Below are 24,187 nucleotides of genomic sequence, written 5' to 3' on the forward strand. Positions count from 1 at the left end.
GAAAACGAGCACCAAAATCCAATTTCCTACTCTTGCAGTGTTTAAACTGCACTGGTTATGTGTTTCTCAGGGTTAAAGATAGCTTTAAATACCCACTACTGGGTTTATTGCTCCTCCATTGTTGCCCCAGAATAGATCCGTATATAGACGCTATACTGCATTCAGCCACTAGCTGAATAATGGAATCTATTGGAATAAATTGATTCCATTATTCACCTAATCCAGTGGCTGAATGTGGTATAGTGTCTATACTGATGCATTCTGTGATAACAGTGGAGGAACAAGAACCTGGAAGTGGGTCTTTAGAGCTATTTTTTCCACTGATTTGGTATTACTTTTTTTTTTTTTTTTATCCACTGGGGGTTCTGGAATGGGTACTCTGTTCATGCCCTGGATTGAGCCTGAAGTGAGAGAATGAAGCTGCTATTTGTGTGTTTGTCATACTGTGCTTTTAGTTCTTAAAAGAGGCGGTATATATGTGTTGTGTTCAAGGGAGTTTTGAATTTTGGCTTTACATGGCCAACCTTGGAGTGTAACCCTCATGTGAGAAGTAGACCAACTATATTTCATTTGAGCTGTAGTCTAAAGCAGACCCAAATTTTGTTGGACAACAATTGGTTGAGAGCATACACTAATAATGTTAATTAAATCTCATTCCCCCAATCTTTTTAGAAGATCTATCAATTATGAACCTCCTGATCAGACTACCATGCATCAAACCTAAATGATCTCTTGTATTTCATCTACAATCCTATGATCAGTCCCAGATTTCCTAGTAGTGTTCTGTTATCGTGATCCTTGTTATGTTAATTCCACATTTTCTTGCATCAAAATAGTGAGGCAACATGGCAAGCCAACATTGTTACTGGCCAATTTGCTTTAAAATGGTTTGCTTTCCATTACTAGTACCAATGTCTAGCTTTGCCAAACTAGAAAACATACTAAACAGATATTAAGCTATAAAGGTTAACTATAAAACATTGGCTTTGTAAGCCAAAAATGAAGACTTGATCTTTCCCAAGGCTTCAGAGCAGAAGCTTTGTGGCCTGTGTTGCCACTCCCTCAGTTGAACGTTTTCTTACTTAAACAGCCTCCTGCTATTTTTATGTCCAGCTGCTGTAATGCAGGGGTTTTTTTTCCTGCCGCACTTGTTACTCCATAAGAGATGTGTGAATCTGTAAGAGTGTGCACTCCATTTTAAAGAAGGTCATGTTACTGTCCTGATTATTCATGGGGTTTATGTACATGCTGCTAAAATAAAGACAAGCTGCATTTGTGAACAAGAGCTGGCGCTCTTCTTGTAACCAAATTATAAATGAGTCTGAGACCTGAAAATGTCAACTCTTTGGAGCAGTTAAATTTTTTTTCATTGTTTTCTTCTCATATCTCCTCTCAGTTCCTTCTTTTACATTTTTTTTTGCCTCTGGCAAATGAGTTCCCTTAACTATTTGTCTCTTTGTTCTGTTATTTTACTAACATTAGTACATCCTTTTGACATGAATCTTCAAAGTGACAGGAAGGATCAGATGTTACAGTAGTATTTTTAATGAAATTCAGGAACATGCTTCCTCCTACCTTTTTGTTCTTGTTTTACACAAACATCTGAAGGGAGTTAAATTTGAGTGTACAATGTTATAGTCCATTTAATTTAACTGAAGTAGTCTTTGGCCAGGATCCAGAGATTTCCTTGCATGAACAGAAGACACTTGAACTTGTGCAAGGCTTCTACTGATTTGTGCTGATTCCTCCCTCATGCTACAGTCCTCTGTGCTACTTTCACAACCATTCTGGGGAGGGGGGGGAGTTCCCGAGTTTTGAGGACTGATTTTCAGGGCGCACAAAGGCTGCAGAAAGTGCGAGGAAGTAGGGAAGATGTGTTGTGCAACGTTAGTACTTCGCTCTCGGTTTTCTGGCTCAAAACCTTAAATCTTCAACATTATTTTAAGCCTTGTTTGATTCCAGCATAAGGAGCTGCCTTATTGGCCTAGTAAGATGCAGATTTCCCATTCTTGCAGTTGTGGTTAAGTGAATCATTAGCATCCTGTGAATTTGTGTGCTTCCTCTTCCTTCATTTCCTTCCTTGTCTCATGCAAATTCCCCCCCTTTTTCCATTTTAGCATGGTAAAGTGTTAGACCTGCACTGAGATTTCCTCAAATGACACTTACTATAAATCTGAGTGCCAAACTCGATTTGAAGCTAACCATGGTTAATGATGGCATCAGTGTAGACAACACTTAATGACACATCTTGCCTTAACCCTTTGTCTCTGTGGCTTATGTCGTGATTACTGAATGAAGGCAACTTGAGTGGCCTTGAAGATTATCTTTGTTTCGTGGTAGTCAATATTTTTGTTAATTTTTTTGGACCCCTAAGTGACTTGTTATGCTTTCTTTAGCATCTAGTTGTTATCTCAGACAAAGTACTCCAATGGGCTTGCTCCATTACCTTCCAGAGCCTCTGGAGGCCTTGCCCGGCCTGGCGACCCACTCTAAAGGCCTCTGTGGGTTTCAGAATGGCCCTCAGAAGCCTCCTTAAGCCACTTATGAAAACCAGAAGTGGCTTATAGAGGCTTCTGCAGCCTTCAGAGGCCTGTAGAGTGGGTTGCCAGCTGTGAAAGACTTCCAGCACCACTAGGAGCATTGCAGCTCGCTGTAGAAGAGAAGGTGGGTCATGGTGCTTCAAAGTTTGGAACCCCTGACATAGAAGGTTTTTCTTTTAAAAATCACTACCACAGTTTTGCTGCATGCATCTAAGATCTCCCTGTTATCAAGAATTCTCTCATGCTTGATTCTTTCGGCTGATTTGGAGCCCCGTCTGTGAATGTGGACCTGCTATTTGCTCTGATGTGTGTCAATATTATAATGTCAATAAACTTATAGAATGTGAAACTGATATGGTTTTAGAATATCTATCAACATTTCGTAGTACAATAGCCACTGAAATGATGGATGATATCATTTGAGAGACCTGTGGAATCTTGTATATTTTATTTTTCAAGAACTGAAAGGCATAGTTACATTTTATAAAAGTTTCAGTTACAATCTCCTTGCCTTTTTGACAATTAAGCGTTGCTGTGCTATGAAAGTTGTTTTTTAAAAACTGAAATTTCTTGTAAATAATAACCACTTATGGTAAACCTGCCTTAATGAAATTCTGGGCAAAAGGTGCACCAGCAAATATTCATTCCTCATGGTTATACTGAGGCATACACATTTGGAAAAGCTTCCATATTAATGAATATGCGACTGCACATTTTAAGGACTTATATAAAGTTGGGAATTAAGGTCTCTCTTGAGGCAATAACTCGGAATTGGAGGCTGGCATAAGTGGGTGGATATATGCATGAATGGGAGCACAAATTCCTTCCTTCCTGCCCCATTGCTACCTAATTTCAAATGGTTTCCTGATTCGCAGGTACAAATTTTCAAGGAGTGCAAGGAACTGAAATGGGGGTTGAAGTTAGGGGCATGAAATTGTCCTTGTGTGCATTAAATACTGCGCATGGTTGTTTTTTTAAAAAAATCCAAGTTATTGGGTTTTAAGATTCCATTAAGTTGCCCAGTTCTTGTTTTGAGAATCTCATGAAATCTTTCATTTTACAGTTGATTGCAGTGTACGAAGAACAAGATTCGCTCCCCAAATCTGATGACATCAATGGTAGTTTAACAGATGGAAACAGTCCGGATGCTTTTGAGAGCCATGTAGCATCCCAGCTAGCTGCATTTCAACCAATTGGAGGAGAGATTGAAGTGACACCCTCTGCTCTGAAACTAGGTTTGCTCATGAACTTTATCTTTATCTACCATTTTGAGCAGTGGAAAACATATTTCAAATAAATAATTTTTATTTTAAAGAGCTTGGAGAAGAGCTATGTGCCGTTATAATTCTGCTCTTTTCAAGTGTTTGTTCAGGGCTTGTGTACTCTGCTAAAATATTGACATGCTAATCTAAGCCAAGAAAAGCTGAATTCTGCAGCATATAGAAATTATGCCATTTAGGATGCAATCCTAACCAACTTTCTAGCACTGACTTACCCACAATGGAGCCCCCAAGGTAAGGTAACAAACATGCCCTTATCTTGAGGAGGCTCCCTTGACTGCCTCCCCACTGCAGGATACAGTGTGCACCACATTGGCACAGCTATGTCAGTGCTAGAAAGTTGGTTAGGATTGCGCCCTTTCATAATTGATCTTGTAATTGATCATTATTATGTCATTTGTACTGGTTTTGCTAGTCATTGGGGGAGGCCAAGGAACTGTGAAAAGCACTGGAGGGTCTTATTCGGCCGCCCCTCTGACATTTCAGCAAATATTGCCCATTCCCAAATCTACTTAGTTCATACCATAAGAACTTAGAAATTTTCTCTGCTTGAAAAGGAAAGGAAGCTGAATGTTGAAACCAGTATCAGGTTCTATGGATGTTTTTGTGCTTCTGCAGATTTGCACCAGACATATAAACTTGACAATCTTTTTCCTTATGGAATCCTTATTATAATTCTTCTTAAAAAATCTTAAATGCTCATGACATGATCAGAACAGACTTTGTGAAATAGCAGTGCTTGCTGAAGAGTGCCAGTGAAAAAAGTTCTCTGTAGAAGTGGGTCACTAAAATCTTAGAACTGTGTCCCGTCCCCCCGTCCCCCCAAAAAAACAACAACAAATGGAAGAGCTTTAATGTTGGAAAGCAACAATTTAGGCCTTGTTCTTCTGATTCATTACAGCCTGCAATTGCTTAGTATAACATACACCTTCATAAGTGTCACTGTTTGGTATTGTTTAATGTGAGAGAGATTTGGAATTCATGCTACATAATGCATATAGTATTCCCCCTTTGTAGCATTGTGAATGACTGTGTGGCAATACATTTGCTGCCTATTAAATAAACCTGTCTCTATTTTTCTTATCCTTGGCTGACTTGGTTGCACTTCGTACTGATATGTACAAAGACAGTGTAACTCTGTGGACCAAGAATATAAAATACTTGTATTTGTAACGTAAAAGTGAACTGTACCTTTTATATCATAAGCAGCTTCTTACATCAGTGAATCATTACATTTGCTTTTCAGTGGCTAGGGTGGAAAAAGTTAACAAAGAAAATAAAGGATTTCTGTGCTACTCTTAGCTGCTTATTGGCATAGTCAGTGGCGTCACTAGGATTTGCATCGCCCTATGACTGACCTCCTCCCATGCAATGGGTGGGGCAGTGCCCCCTAGTGGTGTATGTGGTGCTGTACCATTGCCCTGCCCCTGCTGGTTTTGTGGCTTTAACTTTTGATAGAATAGAGATATTTCAATAGGGTCTGTTTCATTGCATTCTGCATGAAATTACACATCAATTGTTATATAACATTATTTGAAAATAGCAAGATTTTAAAAATTTTGGCTAGTGATGTCACCCCCATATGTGTCACCCCATGTGCTCTGCACCCCCCAGCGATGTCACTGGCCATAACAGCCTTTTTTAAAAAAAATGGTGAAGGTTAGTAAATGGAGGATAGGAGAATGTGGGGAATCAAGCTACCATTGAAGATATAAAACTCTAATCTTGGTATCTGTTATAAATAAATTATATTTATGCAGTGAAACTCTAAAATGTGTCCTTTTGCCTTTGTGCTCACTGCTTTCTCTAGAATACCGCAGATACTCACCTATATGTTAATCTCACAGATAAGGCAGTGGCAGGTTTTCAGCTAAAAATCATGGAATGTCCCATGACGGCCAGATAAGTCTGGGATAAAACTTGGGGAATGGTGCTTGTGCAGAGGAGCTGCAGCTTGCTCTGGAGCCTGATTGAAAGAGGGGAAATAATCTGAGCCCTGCCACTGCTTTGGAAGACATTAACAAAGTGGTTATGTAGTACTGTGTGCCACGCCTCCCAACCTGACAGAATTGAACATTGCGTTGAATTGCTAAAAAAAAATAAATCCAGGTTTGGAAATGCAGAAAAGCATTTGCCATTTTAAAAACCATCCAAAACAAATGCAGCCCCAATATAAGCTACATAAACAGCTTACCCCAGCACAGCACCCTGCTTCCATTGCTGCCAGACAACTTTTTATTCACTGTTTTTAGAGGCATTCCTGGGTTTGGAGTTAAGGAGCATACTCAGAAGATGCTACAACGGAAATCTGACAAATGTAAACAAAGCTGCTTGTTTGCAAGCTGTCTGCAATCACTCAAATGTTCCAGGCACTTCACAGATCCTCCACAGGCACTTTTAAAGCTTCCCCAAGCTTCTCTTGGCTGTCAAGACATGTCTGAGCAGCCCTGACCCCCTGAGTGACCCCCAGATAAGACAAGGTGTCAATCTACGTATTGATTTATTGGTAGAAATTTCTCACCTTTATAGGTGAGTATCTATGGTATTTCCTTCGAACTTACTGCATGCACAATTCAGTAATGACATCTGATGGAGTTTGAATCAGTTCATTCTTTTCTCCTTCTCTCCCCCCCCCCTCTTCTCCTTGAAGGTGGCAGAATGTTAGGGGATAACTTCAAACATTGAGTTTTTCTATTAACATTTTAAGAAGTGTGTAGAGAAGTGAGCAGAAAATGTCTGTAGCTTTGAAAAGGTCAGACCCACATTGTGGAGGTGTTTGCTAGAGGCCAGTCTAGTGCGCATGCTTTTACTTTGGGATTTAAATATGTCTCACCACTTGCCTACACGCTTATCATTTTGGAAATAACAGAAGTCGTACGTTTTGGTTCTGGTATTCCAGTAATGGAGAAGCTAAGATGGAAAAAGTAATGGAAACACTCAGAAGAGGAAACACCTATCTGGAGAGGTGTTTCAGTCAGTATAGATCAGTGACGGTGAAACGTTTGGGCTCAGCGTGTCAAAAATTCAGAAAATTCCTAATTTGACTCTGCTGGCACATCACGCGCACACACACGTACCCCTGCCAAAACAAAAGAGAAACAGTTCTTTACATACTCGTTTATTTTTTAAAAATACAATCCAATTGTGTAGTACTATGTATTATATATGAAATGTCAAATAATTACAAAAATGAAATACAAGTTGTTGTTGGTGAATGTTGCTGCGTCACCCAAAATGTTGTGGTGTGTCACCTCTGACACATCTGTCATAAGTTTGCTATCACTGATATTGATGTTTCTGGATTCAGTGGGCCATTGATTTAACTCGATATAAATGCATTCCTTACTGTATTTCAAAAACTTTCCTCTGAAAGCACGCTAAGAATGAGCACTAACCTGATTTCAACTAACTCTTCTGTATTACAAGGCGGGGCCACATCCACTGATTTCTTTGCGGATCAGGCGCACGCCCCTTCTGAAACTCTGCTCCCTTAACCTCTGGAGGGTTTCTGAGCCCGTCACAGATGTCTGTCTGTGGCCTCTGCTGGGCTCAGACTGAGCCTTAGAGTGAAACACGCATGATTTCTTTTATTTTCTCTAAAAAAGCAAAAGTCACATGTGTTTCACTCTAAGGCTCAGTCTGAACCCAGCAGAGGCTGCAGATGGATGTCTCTGGCCTCTGCTGGTTTCAGATAACCCTCCAAAGGCAGGGGAAGCAGAACTCCCCTCAGCACTGGAGGGTGGGGGGGGGGGTGTTCACCTGTTCACTTAAATGTGGGTGGTTTCAGAACAGAACCCCTGCAGTCATGGGGGCATGCTTGTACTTCATTTTGTACAGACAAGATTACAACATATTATTGTTATAGTTCACGCCTTCACTATGGTACTCTATTCTTGTCTCGTCACTGTCTAGAGCTGTTAGAAAGTTACAAGAAACAGGCGAAAGTACCAAAGTACTTCATTAAAAACAAGCTTGGGTCATCTTTTAGAAAGTCAGAGGAGCTTAGTATTCCCAGTTATTTCCCATCCGGCAGCTGACCAGATCCAGACTTGTTTAGTTTCAGTATTGTTACAACATTTCCTGAGCCATCCACTAGGCTACCAGGAGTTACTTTCGTTAGTCAGGCACATGAAACACTAAAAAGACTGGTTAGTAGAAACTCAATTTAATACGCATACTGCTGACCTATGGCTTTTCAGTCAGAGTGTCTTTGTATGCTCAGTGTGTTTGTGTTGTAAGTGCAGTATAAAGCCTATCTCTATTCTGAATGTCAGACTTGGTTTATTTCTGGCATTTGTATTGCAGTGTTGATAAATATTCTGCTATTGTTTACATCTCTGCAACTCTATCCAGCCCTCTGCTACAGCAGTTTAAATCCATAATGCAAATGAAAACTTCTTGTCCTATTTCTGCATGACTGGAATGCAAACAGATTTGCTCAATTACGGGTGAGCTGACCCTGCTTTGGAAGATTTTTTTGGGGAAAAAATGGGTATGTTTTTAATTAGTAAAAATACAAGACCAATGCACAATGATTTAATTGGTATAAAGGGCAGAAAAGCATGAGTAGAATAGAAAATTGACATGTTGATTATTTATATGCATCTTACTTGATTAAAAAGGCAGTGACAGAAGTTTCACCTTCCACGTGATCAAGGTATTCTTATGTTCACTGGGAGTTACCTCCATGGCACAGTTCCACATTAGACATGGAAAACGTGTTTGCTTTGTGTACACTGGTGTTGTGCGGACGTGCTCTATAGCAAACATTTTGAAGTGTGGCTTACTTGCATGTATGTGCAAGAACCTGAAGATGCTGTTCCAATTGTATTTTCCAGATACATTTATACAGGTGCCTGCTTCCAAATTACATGAAAAGCTCTCAGTGTAAATGTAACAAATGCATTTGTCACATAAAATGAGAGGCTGCTTAGTTGTCCCTCTCAAGGATACTTCCTTCATTAAATCACAAAGCTATTTTACAAATGTGACCAATATATAAAATGTATCGTTTCAGTAGGAGAGCTTTGAGTACCCATTGCATGCTTCCATTTCATCATCATCATTTGCATCCTTCAGTCTCGGAAGACTATGGTATCACGCTCTGAAAAGTGGTTCTGGAACAGTGTCTTGTGTGGCTGAAGAGGCCAATGTTTGTTTAGCTTGGTATCGAGAGAGAGAGTGTCAGAGATCGTTGAGCTAAGGTACACAAAGTCATGGACAACCTCCAGTTCGTTTGCAGAGATTGTAATGCAGGGAGGTGAGTCCACATCCTGAACCATGAACTGTGTTTTCTTCAGGCTTAATTGTCAGTCTAAAGTCTTGGCAGGCCTTGCTAAAACGATCCATGAGCTGCTGGAGATCTTTGGCAGAGTGGGCGGTGACAGCTGCATCGTCGGCAAAGAGGAAGTCACGCAGACATTTCAGCTGGACTTTGGACTTTGCTGTCAGTCTGGAGAGGTTGAAGAGCTTTCTGTCTGATCTGGTCCAGAGATAGATGCCTTCTGTTGCTGTTCCAAAGGCCTGCTTCAGCAGGACAGTGAAGAAAATCCCAAACAAGGTCGGTGCAAGAACACAGCCCTGCTTCACTCCGCTTCGGATGTCAAAGGGGTCTGTTGTGGAGCCATCAAAGACTACAGTGCCCTTCATGTCCTTGTGGAAAGACCTGATGCTGAGGAGCCTGGGTGGACATTCGATCTTGGGGAGAATCTTGAAGAGGCCGTCCCTGCTGACCAGGTCGAAAGCCTTTGTGAGATCTATGAAGGCTATAAAGAGTGGCTGTCATTGTTCCCTGAATTTCTCCTGCAGCTGTCTAAGGGAGAATACCATATCAGTGGTGGACCTGTTGGCTTGGAATCTGCACTGCGATTCTGGATAGATGCTTTCTGCAAGTACCTGTAGCCTCTTCAGTGCAACTCGGGCAAACAGCTTTCCTACACCGCTAAGGAGCGGCAGGGATGCTGTCTTTCCCAGAGGCAAGGGAGTCCAGGGCCATGTGAAGTTCTTCTAGGGTTGGTTTGCTGTCAGGCTCCTCCAACACAGGCAGGCACTCAATGTTGTTCAGTGCTTCTTCAGTAACTACGTTTTCTCTGGAATACAGCTCAGAGTAGTTCTGCACCCGATCCTGGATGACCTGTGGCAGGCTTCAGAGAGGCAATTCTCTTCTGTGTTGGACCTAGGGCCTGCTTGATACCATCATACATCCCCTTGATGTTGCCTGTGTCAGCTGCTATCTGTATCTGGGAACAGAGTTGGAGCCAGTAGTCGTTAGCACATCTCTTGGCAGTCTGCTGGACTTTGTTGTGAGCAGCTCGGAGGACGTCCAGGTTGTGCTTACTGAGAAAGGTTTGTATGCTGCTAGAGGTCTCTTTTTTTCCTCAATGACTGGTGTCAGCTCCTCAGAGTGGGCTTCAAACCAGTCTGCCGTCTTGTTGGTCTTCTTGCCAAATATGGACAAGGTGGTGTTGTAAATGGCATTCCTGAAATGTTCCCATCTGTTGGATGCGTTTGCGTTGGCCGGGCCTGGAAGAATTTCCTCAAGCGCTCGTGCAAATTCCTCCACTTTTCCCTGATCCCGGGTCTTGCTGGTGTCAATGTGAATTCTTCCTTCCTTTTTCATGTGATACAGTCACTTTGTTTGCAGTTTCACTCTGCTGCACACCAGGGAGTGGTCAGTGTCGCAGGCAGCACCCTGATAACTGCGTGTGATCTTGATGCTGGGAAGGCTGGAGCGTCTGTTGAGACATCAGGTCAAGCTGGTGCCAGTGCTTTGATCTTGGGTATCTCCAAGAGACTCTGTGTTGGGGCTTTGTGTTGAAGAACGTGTTGCTGACACAGAGACCGTGATGGCAGCAAAACTCTAGCAGGCATTGGCCATTTTCGTTCATATTCCCAGTGCCGAACTGACCTAAGCAAGTGGGCCATGAACTGTGATCAGCACCAACTCTAGCGCTGAAGTCACCAAGGATGAACAATGACTCTTTCTTAGGGACTTTCTTGATTATGGTGGCCAGGTTGTCGTAGAATTTGTCTTTATCTTCTGCTGGAGATAGCAGAGTTGGTGCATATGCACTGATGAGAGTTACAAGTCCTGCTGATGAGTGGAGCTGCAGGGACAAAATTCTTTCACTTCCTGCAGAAGGTGGAATGATGGATTTCAGCAGGGTACTTCTGACCGCAAAGCCAACGCCATGTTCTCTGGTCTTGTTTGGTGGTTTTCCCTGCCAGAAAAATGAGAAATTTCTCTCCTTGACAGATCCTGATTCTGGCAACCTTGTTTCTTGGAGGGTGATGATGTCCATCTGCAGTCTGTTCAGCTCCATGTTGATGACAGCTGTTTTGTGTGCATTGTCAATTTCTTGCGGGTCGTCAGAAAAGCCAGGTGTCATTGTCCTAACGTTCCAGGTGCCCAGCTTTAGGGCAGGAGTTTTCTGTTGCATGCTGCAGAGTAATTGATCTGCTTGTTGGTTTTCACCCTAAACTGCTCACACCCCATGAGGTTAATGGACCGTGGCGAAGCAGCACCTTACTGGCTGGGACTGCCCAGCTTAAGGCGGGCGGTAGCTGCCCAATGAGATGCAGTGATCTCTCCCACCGTCGGAAGCAGCCCCTGGCGTCATGCTCTAAGCCAATCGAGCAAAGACTTATAACTGGTAAACTGCTGCTTCCCGTGTTGTGCCGATGCCATATGGCGAAGTTGGAGTGTCGTCTCCAGTGCGCGAAGCCTGGGTAAAGAAGGTATGGAGGATAGGCTGTTACCCATGCAGCAAATCCCCCCTCTCCACATCGCTGAAATGGCCCAGTGGAAAGGCAGAAACCAATACGGTTGGTTCCAGTGGCGTCACAGGAGTTGCCAGAACATGACTGTATACAACCGTGATCTTTCTCAGGGACTCCGGCTCCGGATTTTGCCTCGAGGTTGACTCCTGAAGCCTTTTCCATAACTGGATGTAGCCATAAGGCAGTGGAGGTTTGGGATCAGAGTTTTCCTTCTCTCAGATGAGCTGCCTTCCCAGGCTAACGAGTCCCACCTACCCGGTGGCTGTTTAGTCGCCTCTTAAGACAAGTACAGTCGAACTGAGGGCCTATTCTTATCCCCCAGCCCCCAGGGGACCTCCCTCCGCCCACAACCAGGACCAGAGAGGAAAACAAACCAGGCAAAAACACACAGCAGAGAATCCACAACTGCCTCCAAAACAGAAGGGAGCCAGAGGCAGCCAATCCAGAGACACAGGGTCCTCCCCTCAACCCCCTTCCCCCACAACCAGGACCAGAGAGGTAAACAAACCAGGCAAAAACACACACAGCAGAGAATTTCAAGCTTCAAATTTCAATTTTCACAGCTTCTATTTCAAGCAGTTGGATTTAAAAGTGCTTAATATAGGCTAGACCGAGCCCAATGTTCTTAAAATACTTTCAGAAATCTTTTGTAACCAACAAATAACTTTGTTTTAAAGGCTTTAAAATTTCTAAAAGAAATATGCGTCCATGTGAGCTACATAGATACATGTGAACTAATATATTGATGAATTAGCATTCTCAGTACTGTGGCCCAATACTGTGATCAAGTTCTCCTGCAAATTTATTCATTTGGCTACATTCATATTTTTAATGTGATCTTGTGTTTGGCTTGAGAATGCTTTGAAGATTAGACTGCATCCTGTATATTCTCCTAGAGGAATGCAAAACAGAAACACTTGTTATTTGTTTAATTAGACCACAGTCTTTTTAACTATTTGTGCTTGTGAAATAAAGCATTGTCATCCAAGTTGCAAAAAAAGGTTTTTCCACACATTTTCATACCGTTTTCATACATACAGCAAAGTTAAGGAGGAGAATCAGGTCTAGCTGATGTGAGACACTGAAGTTGGATTCTAAAGCAGGTATACGAGCATGTTGTAGCTTCTGTTTTCCAGGTGGGTATTTCTGGAAACTGATCCCTGGTTAGTATTCAGATGAAGGTATTTATTTATTTATTTAAGCATTCAAAGTACCATCATTCCATGTAACAAGTGTATAACAGGTATAGATTAAATCCTGGTGATCGGTTTGTTTTAGAGCAAACTGTGGGAGAGAGGATATAGTCTGTCAGTCAACCTGAGAAAAAGAGAGAATGGGTATGTGTCCTGAGTGGAGAGCTTGAAATCAGAGTTCAACCACTTTTTAAAAGTGAGCGTGTGTAAGTATTGCCTACCTTCCACAGCCTTTGAATGGCACTTGTTCCTGCAAGGCAGTTGAGCAGTTTTTGAGACCTTCAGTGAACATAGACAGGTAATACGTGCTATATGTGTCAAATTATTTATAGTTCAGCTGCAATGAAAAGAAAATAGTTTAGAGGAAAACAGTTCCTCAGGAAAAAACAGAAAAAAGAGGCAAAAACACAGAGACCTGGTACAGGTGGGGCCTTGGTATCCGTGGATTTTCTATCCGCGGATCTGGCTCAATTTGGGTCCCCCAGGCTCGCCTTGAGCCAGACTTGGCCCAACCTCAAGCCTCTGTAAGTGACTGGAGCTGCATTCCGGTTGCCTCCAGGGGGCTTTCTGAAGCCTGCAGAGGCCATGCGCATCTGCCTATGGCCTCTGCTGGCTTCAGAATAGTCATTTCAGACCAAAAAAGTAACTTCAGATTTCCCTTAGGACTTTTTTTTTTTGCCTGAAATGGCCATTCTGGAGCTTGCAGAGGCTGCTCCAAAGACAACTGGAGTTCAGCTCTAGTTGCCTTTGGAGGCTTTAAGGGGCCAAAACTACAAATTTGCTTATCTATGTTTTTCGGTATCTGTGGGAGTTTCAAGAGCGAATCCCCTGTGAATACCGAAGCCCTACCTGTAATTACTAATATCCATGATATGAAATAACTTTTAGAACTGTAGTTTTAGTCAGGGTTGCATGATGGCTATTGTGGATCCTAGTACTTTTGCCTTTGTGAGCCCCTCCCACCATAATATCGATATTAGAAATTATTTTTGATATAACCTTAAATAATTTGTCTTACTTTTTTCCCCTGTTTTAGGCAATATTTAATAGATTCCCATGGGCCATAAAAGCTTGATTTTTTTTCTGATGTGACAAAAAAATATTTTCTTCTATGCTAAAAATTCATTTCCCCCCTGATTTTAAAAGAAATTAAAACATTTTTGTGGGGTCCTAAAGTTATTATGTGTCCTAAGCACTGTGCCTACTATGCTTACTGAATATGAGGGCCTAGCACATTTCTGAGGTTTCCAAAAATGAGCAACTGTAGGATTTCAGAAAAGTGGGTTCTTCAGATGGTTGGATTTGATACGTGTATGAGGTTGCAGCGTGGGCTGTAATACTATACAGTGCATTATGCAAGTCACTGAAAAAAAAGGCTAAGGCAATGAAGCAAAAGCTGATTCTAGCTCCAATGTAATAACTTACAGGTCCTTAAATCCTGATTGTCAAGCCAAGGGAAGGGAGATGGAGGAAATTCATGTGCATTAATTTTTACTTTGTTTTCCTATAATTGGCATGGGGGAAATTGGATGAATGTTCTGAAATGTTGAGGAAGACATGGAGATGGGCGGGGCTGATGATGAAAGAGAAAAACTGTCAGGATATTTTGGCTTGACCAGGAAAATTTCCTGCCTGAGCACAGCAAGGCCTGAAAGCCTGGATCCTGTATCTAGATGTAAGCCCACGGCTAAAGCAAAGCAAAAGGAAAGTGTTCCATGTGACCTTGGACTTGACCAATGGTGACTGTTCAAATATGCTGAGTTAGTGACTTTGAAGCTCCAGTGCAAGTCTGTGGGAGAGGGGCTGGCGCATCCTGGGAGGATGATGTAACTAAGTCACAAGAAGATGAGGTAATGGGGATGAGGTCATCCCTTGCCCGATTGGTCAGGGGAGGTATAAAAGGGTGGCTGCTAGAGCCTACCCTCGTGGTAGCTCTCTAAAGCAGAGGTTCTCAAAGTAGATGTCGGGATGACTTCTGTCTGACAGTGAGACAGTAACATGAGCCTGTATACTGTGCTTGGAAAGGCTCTTTCACCCACCCTGACCAACATAAACCATTGTTTACAGGCTCACTTCTGGTTGCCAAACCCAGAAGTGAGTAGCAGTGACATAATCACATGACTCATTTTGTATCATCACCACTCACTTTCAGATTCTGAGTACTGCAAGCCAGGTAGGTTTGGGAACCACTGCTCTGAATGATTAAACCAGTAGGTTAGATCAGCTTCTAAGTAAGACAATGCTTAGACCAAATGCGAATGTTGTAGGGACTGAACAAGTTGGTAGAAATGTTATTTTCTTACTGTGAGGAATTGATAGCGGCTTTCTTAGGATTTCTCTGGAATATTCCTGTAAAAGGTATTTAGAGGTTAGAAAGGTGATTTCAATCTTGAGCACTTCAGTGAGGAAACATAGGCATGGCTGGCACTAGAGAAGAGTGGTAGGTGATGGGGCAGATAGGATTTAGATGCCTGGTATTAAAAGCACTGCTGACATGTTTGCTTTGGAACAGGGGTGTCCAAAGTTTTTGGCAGGAGGGCCACATCATCTCTCTGATACTGTGTCGGGGGCGAGGGAAAAAAGAATCAATTTACATTTAAAATTTGAATAAATTTACATAAGTTTACATAAATGACTATATTAAAGATGAATTTATATGAATGAATGAAGGTCTTGAAATAGTTCAAGGCCTGTAAAAGGCCTTGCACAAAGCAAGAGTCGCCTTTCCTTTGCTGCCACTACTGCATCACAGAGTGAAACAGCAAGCAGTGGAGGAAGCCCTCATCCCACAGCTCATGCGAGAGGTCAAACAGTCACCCTCATGCATCAGGCCAGTGCGGGCTCCAACAAATCTCCGGAGGGCCAGAGGCTCATTGGAGACTGGGGGCTCCCTGAGGGCCCCAAGTGGCCCTAGGGCCAGGGTTTGGGCATCCCTGCTTTGGAAGATGGTAGAAGTGCATGTCAGTGTTATTGATGTGAGTTGTTTTGAGGGCTTTTTTTTGGGGGGAGGGGGTAATATCAGATGAAGAACTCTTATTATTATGCATCCATTAAATGAAAGATTTCAACAGTGAAGACCTCTAGGAACAATATAAAATTGACCTATTTAGATGAACTTTTGAGTCAAAAGTGAGCTAACATATTAGCAAGTAGTTCCAGCTTTAGATTTTGCAAAATGTTTTTTTAAATAATTTACATGAAATTCGTGGAAAGGCTCACATAGTACTAGATTTGACTTGAGAGAGAATCAGTTCCCCTTTTTAACTTAATTGCTGTAAGAGCTACAATGAGGTAAACGTCCCCCAAGCATAAATCTAATGGTTCCAACTGTTTGGTCTAGTTCCCCTTGTGGTTAATTGTAAGTGTGTGGATAGCATATTTGCTCCATAATGCAACTTAATGACTTCTGAATAACTAAAGCCCAAAGATTTTTTTAAAGCTACATACAGAAAATGTGGCTTTATTCAGGCAATGGGGGGGGGGGGGAGGGAAACCTTTCCTGTGTGTTGTGCTTTGGTATGGAACTGGTAGAGCTGTTATCCATGCAGTTCTTCAATTGAGAAAGAAGTACTACATTGCATTTCTTGTCTGTAATGTGATGATTTTTTAAATAGAATATAACTCTTTTCAACTTCTGCTTATTTATGAATTTTGATTATTATGAAAAAAATTTCAAAGATGCTTCCTTGGTTAACCTGTCAATGGCTTCCAAATGGCACCTATAAAGCAAAGGCAGAGGATAGGAATAAACATTTTTTCCAATAACTTAGAGCCAGGTTTGCCAATGGGTACTTGTTATATGAATATGGTCCCCGAAAACAGAGTGCTGTGTGAAGCAGCACTCTGGTACTTATAATGTGAGTGAGTGTATTTGCAGCACTGTACTCACAAGTGTATACAGTTGAAGTTTACTATGACATTGCTGTTGTTGCTTTTCCTGTGTGGCCATTGTGGAAGAGGATGGGAGGAGCTACTTCCAGGAGGATGAGCCAACGCAGTGCTAGCCAGAATACACTGTTCTAATTGGTGCCATGCTATTCAAAATTATGTAGCTTCTGTTGGCTGAAAGGGTAGTGCAAAGGCCTGTACTTTTTTGTACTAAATTTTGGAATGATTTATGGATTTTAATCTTAATGCTTATAATAATGTAAAAATTATAGTTGGGGCAAAGTTATAGGAAGTAGTGTTGTAGGAAGTATTATTGTATCTTTCAAGTTAGTCTGGAATCAGGAACCTATGGGTTGGATACCACATTTTGATCAGAGAGTCGATCTGAATAAATTTTTTTTTTTAGTACGTTTTAACTATAGACCAAATACATTGATCTAATAGTTCCTTTTCTTTTCTGACTCCAAGTTGCAGACTGCCAAATTCAAGTATATTTAGTTGACTACGTATTAGTCATATATTCAACAATGCTTAGTTGACTGCATTTTAGTCATATATTAAACAATGAGTTCTGTAGCCATCTAGCTGGTATTGCAGAGGTGTTCCCATTTTATCATTTTTTTTTTTTTTACAGTTGTTTGCAAATGATGGGAAATCCTTTTGGATCAATAAGTCTTCCTTCTTGGCCCTCCTCCAAGTACAAATTAATTTGAGAACAGTTGAAGGAGAAAAAAAAAAATCCCATTTCTAGTGTAGAACTAAGCAAGTTTAGAAAATTTATCTATATTAGACAGCAAAACAACTTTTGTATGGATTTCACAAGATTTCAGTGACACAGCGTAGGAGCTGCTTTCAGAATGATCTGAAATTTTAGGCTGTTCTTGAAGGTATATCACATGGTTAATGGTTTGGCAATGATAAAGATACTAATTTGGTAAGGATATGTTGAGAAGGATTCCATGACAGTTGTTATCTACTAAAAGTCTATTTAGTATCTATTGTTATCTACTAAGTTATCTACTAAGGGTCACATAGAAATTGTTTGGGGGACTGTAAGAAGTACAGTTACTCTTAGACTCATGGGCAAAAGCTAGGAGGTTGTATAACATTCCTGGTCATACTCTGAAGTTCTAACCAGATTTATTGTTCTATTGAATACTGGAAATGCTGCAAGTGGGCTAATTATGTTTTCCAAGATTTCATTTTGTTCTTTGCAAACAACATTCTCTGTTGTTCATCTAACCACAATTGTAGCTTTTAGGATGAAATCTGCTCAATTTTTTTTATTTCCCACTATGGAGAGGTGTGAAGTTGTTGTGTAACCTGCTTAGAATGCAAGGAATGTTACAGTAAATAGTGCTGTTGGGACATACAAGGGGCCTGTTCACCTGTTGCAATAAGAAAACTTAGTGCCATATATCTGTCCTTCATGTTTAATCCTTCATTATGTTTGCTTTTAGGGACACCACTGTTGGTAAGAAGGAGCAGTGATCCTGCACTAGGCCCACCTACTGACTTTCCTGCAGGAGCTTCTCATGCCAGTGACCATGCTCTGAAGACTTCTGTGTCTGTAGGTATCTTTGTCTGATATTGCTGTTCTGAGCAATATTGGGTGTCTTAGAAATGGTGGGAATAACCTGGATTCAAAGAACATCAGCCAGTGCGGCTTTCCTTTCGCCCTTCTGTTGCAGCCTGTCTGTCATTGCCTCTAAGATGTGGGGTAGCCTCTGAAATTATGCAGGTGATTGCAAAAGGAATGGAGAGGGAATTAGAACTGCCTTCCATTCACTCAAAATAGTCTTTGGATTGAAGCCAATCAAAAATAACATGTACTGAGAAACATCCTGGAGAAAAAAAAATGCTGTGGGCATGCTCCATTTCCCCACTTATGTGTTTGAGTAGGTATCTTTACATTTTTCATTTAAGCATATGATTACTAGATAAAAGGAACTGTCATGGTGAAAGCAATAGGAGGGTAATTTATATTCAGACTCTTTTCTGCGAAGTTGCCATTTTTATCATTGTATATAGAATCCAGAATTTTTTTTTTTTCAAGATCACAGCAGACTGAAATCTTTTTGTACTACTCTGTCCAGGCTATTGGTTGAGTGTTACGTTTTGCTAAATCTTCTGAGTAGCTTTGCATTTTAGCAGATATCTAGTTTGCTTTGGGTACAGGGTCCAGTCAGGGCACTATCTCTACTACATATAGTGCACCACCTCTCATTTGCACTTTGTATGTTTGTAGGAAATACCAAAGTAACCTTTTGGTACGCTGGCAACAAACATGATTGCTGCATAAAATGCAGAGACCCTTTCTTTCTTGCAAGCATACGCCAGGAATAAGATACAAAAGCCCATGATGCAGTTCTCCTGCTCAACACGAGTAGACCTGTTCCTGTAAACTGTTTCAGTGGAAAATCTGAAAATGATATATAAGCCATTATGAACTCCTTAGAGGGCAAGCAGGTGTAATGAATGGATGTGGGTGCTGACTGCCAAATACCATTTAATTTATAGCAACTAATTTTTATCTATATGTTAGTTTCTAAAGGTATTGGTTGCCTTTGGAACTTTCATTGTGCAAGAATTTAACATTTTCCTCCCATCTCCTGAGTTTTTGGGGGATCCTCAAATGGATCCTTGAATGAAAGAATTCCAGAGATACTGTTAGTAGTTCTCAAAATGCCTTAAAAAGATTCTGTGTATTCAGCACTTGCATAACTACTCTGGTGGGGGATAAATTTATTCTGTCTCTCAAGACTAGGCCAGCTAGTTCTTGCCATGAAACATTACTTCAGTAGCTCCTACAAGCTTTTCTTGACGTCAGGCCAGTATGCTTTCCTCCAAATCCTCAGTGAAGCAGAATTTACAGTATTTATGTACACTCCATAGTATAGGGAGAGGTGGTAGAGTATGACCTCAAAGTTGATACTGAGGAAGCTGAAATTTAGTTTGAGTGAGAAGGTAAAATAGAAGGTGAGAATTGACCTAATATACACTTGGAAAAGAATCACCAACAGGGTTGGGAGTAACCAACCTTTTACAGGTTCTCTGAACTAAATTGGCTCCAGAAATTGTTGGTATCATGAAAAAGCATGTCCTGTTTCCATCAAAGATGACCATTCAGCTCTTCTATTTTGCATCTGCCAAGCAAGAGTTTAGAAATTTAAAAAACTTTAAATGAAATGAAGATAGGATGCTCCACGATGTACATGGTTTGTTTGACAGTTGTCAGGGAGTGGTTTTAATGTTTATTAATCATTTAAAAGGAGAGTTTTATGGTTTCTGCATAGCTCAGAACTATAATAGGTGATTAATGTATGTGCTGATGACTTTTGCTTCAAAGGAATTTTCTGTACTGAGTAATGGTACTATTATATTACTTAGTTGTTTATCTCTTACATACACAATTAGAAATAATTAATTGAAAAACTTAATTGCACATGATCTAAATTTGTAATGCAGACTGTGTAAATGCATTAAGTAGGCTAGAGGAAATGAACAATTTACAGTGCGTGATAACCAGAAGGATGTTAATATGTGCGCAGGCAAGAAATATTGTCGACCTTCTTTTTGAAATTCATCAGGATTTTTTTCTTGAAATAAATTTTGGGTCAGGTGGTGTTCTGTGATATGAACTGAATATTGCTTCAGTGAACTTGAACATGTCTGTAGGTAATTAACATGTATGGCTAAAAAGCTGCATCAGAAGTGATATTGAAAGCATGTTAAATGATGTTAAATTACAATTAAAATATATATGAGAATTTTAGTTGAAATTTAAAAGGTCAAGTCAAAAATAGAATAAAAAACCACATGTGTAATGTTCAAATAAAACTTGTACAGGCATCCCCCTGCATATTTGACAGGTTAGGGATCAGAATACTGACAAAAACCAGAAATGGTCCAGAAGTAGAACCCAACTTTTTAGCCTGCAAATGCTAATTACCAATACAAATGCTAATTGCCAGTGCAAAACCCAAGAGAGGCCAACTCAACAGCCTTTTTTCTTTTTAAGTTTTCAAATGCTAACTGTCAATGCAAAACCTGAGAGAGATCCTTGAGCCAACTGCTGTTGGCTCAAAAAGACCAAATAGCTTTCCCTTACTTGTCCACACATTGTCTGCATTGAGAGAAAGTTGTCAAAACTGTAGATAGTTGAAAAACAGTCCATTGAAAAGCGGGGGATACCTGTATCTCAAAGCCCATAGTTTTTGTTGCCCTCTTGTGATGTACTCAAGACTAATTAGGATGTATGGAACTGTGTGTTAGAGCCTAATCCTATAGTGAGACCCTGCCAGTGCTGCAGCACCAGTGCTTGGTGCCATAAAGTGCTTTTCGACACCCGGTGAGTAAGTGGTTCTAGTAGTAAGGACTGCACTGTCCTGTGGGCATTGCATCCCACCTGATGGCCATTGGGTCAGGTAGGTCTTGCACTAGGGAGGGGGAGGGGAGTGAGAAGATGTTCCAAAGGTGGCAAGTGGGTGTTTTGAGTTAGGGTGGGGAGGGGGCTTTCAGGCCCAAGAGGTGGCCAGGACTGGTGGAACAGGCCCGCGGTACACCCTAACTGTGTCCTGGGCCTGCTGGCATTACATGGGCTACATGGACCTGCCCCAGCTATAGCTGGTGCAGATCTGAGTACCCCATTCAGCAGGCTGGGAAGCTAAACAGGGTAAGGAAGGAGACCTGCCTGCTCGAATCCAACTCTGGATGCAGCATGGGCCTGGCAGCCCCACTGCACCACTGTTGGATATGATTGGGCTTCCCATTATCTGTGGATTTGATTGTAGGGGTGTGCATGTGTTTCGTGCCTTCCAGTGCTGAGAATCTGGGATACACTAGTATTAAGGATACTGTTCTCAGCCTCCAGACTTCACTCAGTTATATGGTGTACCATGTGATTTCTTTCTCTTTGTAAGATATTTGTTAGCACAGTAGGCTGGAATTCAAAGAAGCAGGAGTGGAAGGAAAACAGCAGCTAGTATAGCAGTCCCACAGATGCTTGTAGCAGTTTTCATATTTTATTTTGTATCATTTTGTACTGCTTTTCACAACCAAGTTCTGTCCAGAGTAATTAGCAGAAACATAATACAGTATCAGATTAACATAGAACAACTTCTGCAATAAGTTTACTTAGTATCTTTACAATTTTGTTCTGAAGATATTCAAGGTGGTTTGCAAATGATTTTAATAACACAACTTCAGCTGCACACACAGGAACAGAATCAGCAGCTCCTATTCTCTTGCTGTAGTTTCTGAACATTGGCTCTTAGTGCAAAGCAAAGTCTGTTTGGAAGGAGGGGACAATCATGTTCTCCGTTGCTGCTCTGCCTGTTCTGATCAATGGGTAGGACCAAGCTGGTCTTTTTGTTTGTTAGTTCAGGGAGGTGAGGAGGGGCAGCAACTTACTCAGACTTGTAATCCTTTGGCCAGTGGGGGAAACTAGAAGTTGCTTCCTGTTAGAGTCTCTGGGCAACCGCAAGATTATGCCTGTGGAAGAACATTTTCAGAGTTATTTTCACTTTTTCCCCACAACAGTCTGTGCAAGATATAAAATAGCCCTTTTGTGAACTCAGATGACAGCTTCCACATGCAGAAGGCACCTGTTGGCTCAAATTCAACACAAATCTGAGAAAACATAATCAAAGTTAGTTTACTCAGTGAGAATATCTATATACTCTAATCCAGGGGTGCTCAATAGGTGGATCGCGATCTACCGGTAGATCGAGAGGCAAAATGAGTAGATCGCGGAGTGCCAACTCCCCCCCCTTCAGGTGCCTCTGGGAGGAAACGCCGGGAGTAAGCCCCATTGTACTCAATGGGGCTTACTCCCAGGTAAGTGTGGCTAGGATTGCAGCCTCACAGCCTAATCCTAGGCATGTCTACTCAGGAGTAAGTCCTGTTATACTCAGTGGGGCTCAAGGTACACCAACATACATTGTACACACAAATGTTATATGTTATGATGGCGCGAACATTGTAAAAAAAACTCTAGTAGATCTCCAGGCCTTGCTGGGTTTCAAAGTAGCTCTCGAGCCAAAAAAGTGTGAACATCCCTGCTCTAATCTATATCATGCTAATCATTTCTGTTGTATTATAGCAGTGAATATGATCAAGCTTTAAAAGTTCCACCTACTTTGAACTGATAAAAGGAGACCAGTTCTGACACGCATTTCTTCATTGTGGACATAAAATTTGTAATTTGGAAAAGGTTCATATTTAATCAGAAGCTTTTTATGCTTCAATGTCTTCTTGAACAGGGTCAAGCCTCTGGTTCTTCTACTGCTAATTGTAAAGTATTAGCTATTGTGATTAAGTGTTTGAACATTAGCATAATGTGTATCTTGTACCAGCCCAATTGGTATCCCTGAACCTAATTTCGTATGAATGGGTATCTGTAGAGACGAAACAAAGTTGCAATTTGAAAGACTATATTTGAGGTAAAATTACATGAAGCATTCATCCAATAAAAAGGGTATATTGTCTGCCTGCATCTTATATGCACGTTACTTGTGCAAATTGTGCAATACATGTGCTTGGCACAGAGAGAGAGAGAGAGAGAGAGAGAGAGAGAGTTTAAACAGTGCAGGCAAAACTACTCACCATTCCACTTACTAAATACCATGCCCCGGTATCTGCAGGAGTTCCGTTTTGGAAGTCCCCATGGTTAACTGAAACCATGGATACCAGCGAACGCCTCCACCCTCCAGTCCCCCATGCCTTATAATGCATTAAAAATGCCATATCTGATTTTACAAAATACCAGAGGTTACTTTTTTGTTAAGACTCAGTTTGAGTCTGGAAGAGGCTGCAGACAGATGCTGGGCTCAGAGGACCCTTTGGGTATAATCTCCATGGATACAATAGTACATCATGGTTAATATTAAAATTTAGGAGAGGGGAATTAGGGAGAGGGAGTACTAAACACCGCAAAGCATTCCCAATCTTTGAACTGCCATTAAGGGCAGGGCTGGCATGTGGAGTTAATGTGAGGTCCATGGTCAAGATCCATGGTTCTGCTCCTGTTCCTCTGCTGTAGTTGTTGCATGCTCATCCAGCCTCTGGTCAAGAAGGGGTGATCAAGAAAGGAGTAATGACTATTGAACTTGCTCACCAGATCCTTCCTGGCAAGCAACCAGCTGGCAGAAACCGCAGCAGAGTGATGGAAAGTGGAGGCCTACACAGTGCGCATCTTGCCCAAGTCTGTCCCAAAATCTAGAGTCGTCCCTGTTTAAAGGGAACATTACATCTGCACTACTGTAGATTGTAAATATTAGTTTTTCCCCCCATCTGTGTTAACAACTGTTTTGAAACACATGCATTTGCATTGCATGGAAGAAAGGTGCTTTCTGAGATGCAGAAGAATTTTCTGTAATTTAGTAGGTAGAACATTGATTTCCTTAACTGCTCATGTGTGTTTTAAATAGAGTGCTGATTTAGATGAGTCAATTAAAAACACATAGCAAGTTGCTACTGTATATATTTGTGCTGTGGGAACATATAT

The 24,187-nt window shown here is 41.3% G+C and overlaps 1 protein-coding gene across 2 annotated transcripts in view; it reads left to right on the top strand.

Moving 5' to 3' along the window:
- The window catches only part of PARD3B (par-3 family cell polarity regulator beta), a 540,299-nt gene that overhangs the window by 132,014 nt on the left and 384,098 nt on the right, over positions 1-24,187 (top strand). For both annotated transcript variants that reach the window (XM_066623090.1, XM_066623172.1), the window contains 2 exons: positions 3,604-3,775; positions 18,141-18,250. In XM_066623090.1, coding sequence (XP_066479187.1) covers positions 3,604-3,775; positions 18,141-18,250 — 282 coding nt within the window. The remainder of the gene's footprint in view (positions 1-3,603; positions 3,776-18,140; positions 18,251-24,187) is intronic.

The sequence above is a fragment of the Tiliqua scincoides genome, chromosome 1 (assembly GCF_035046505.1).
Source record: "Tiliqua scincoides isolate rTilSci1 chromosome 1, rTilSci1.hap2, whole genome shotgun sequence".
Lineage (NCBI taxonomy): Eukaryota > Metazoa > Chordata > Lepidosauria > Squamata > Scincidae > Tiliqua > Tiliqua scincoides.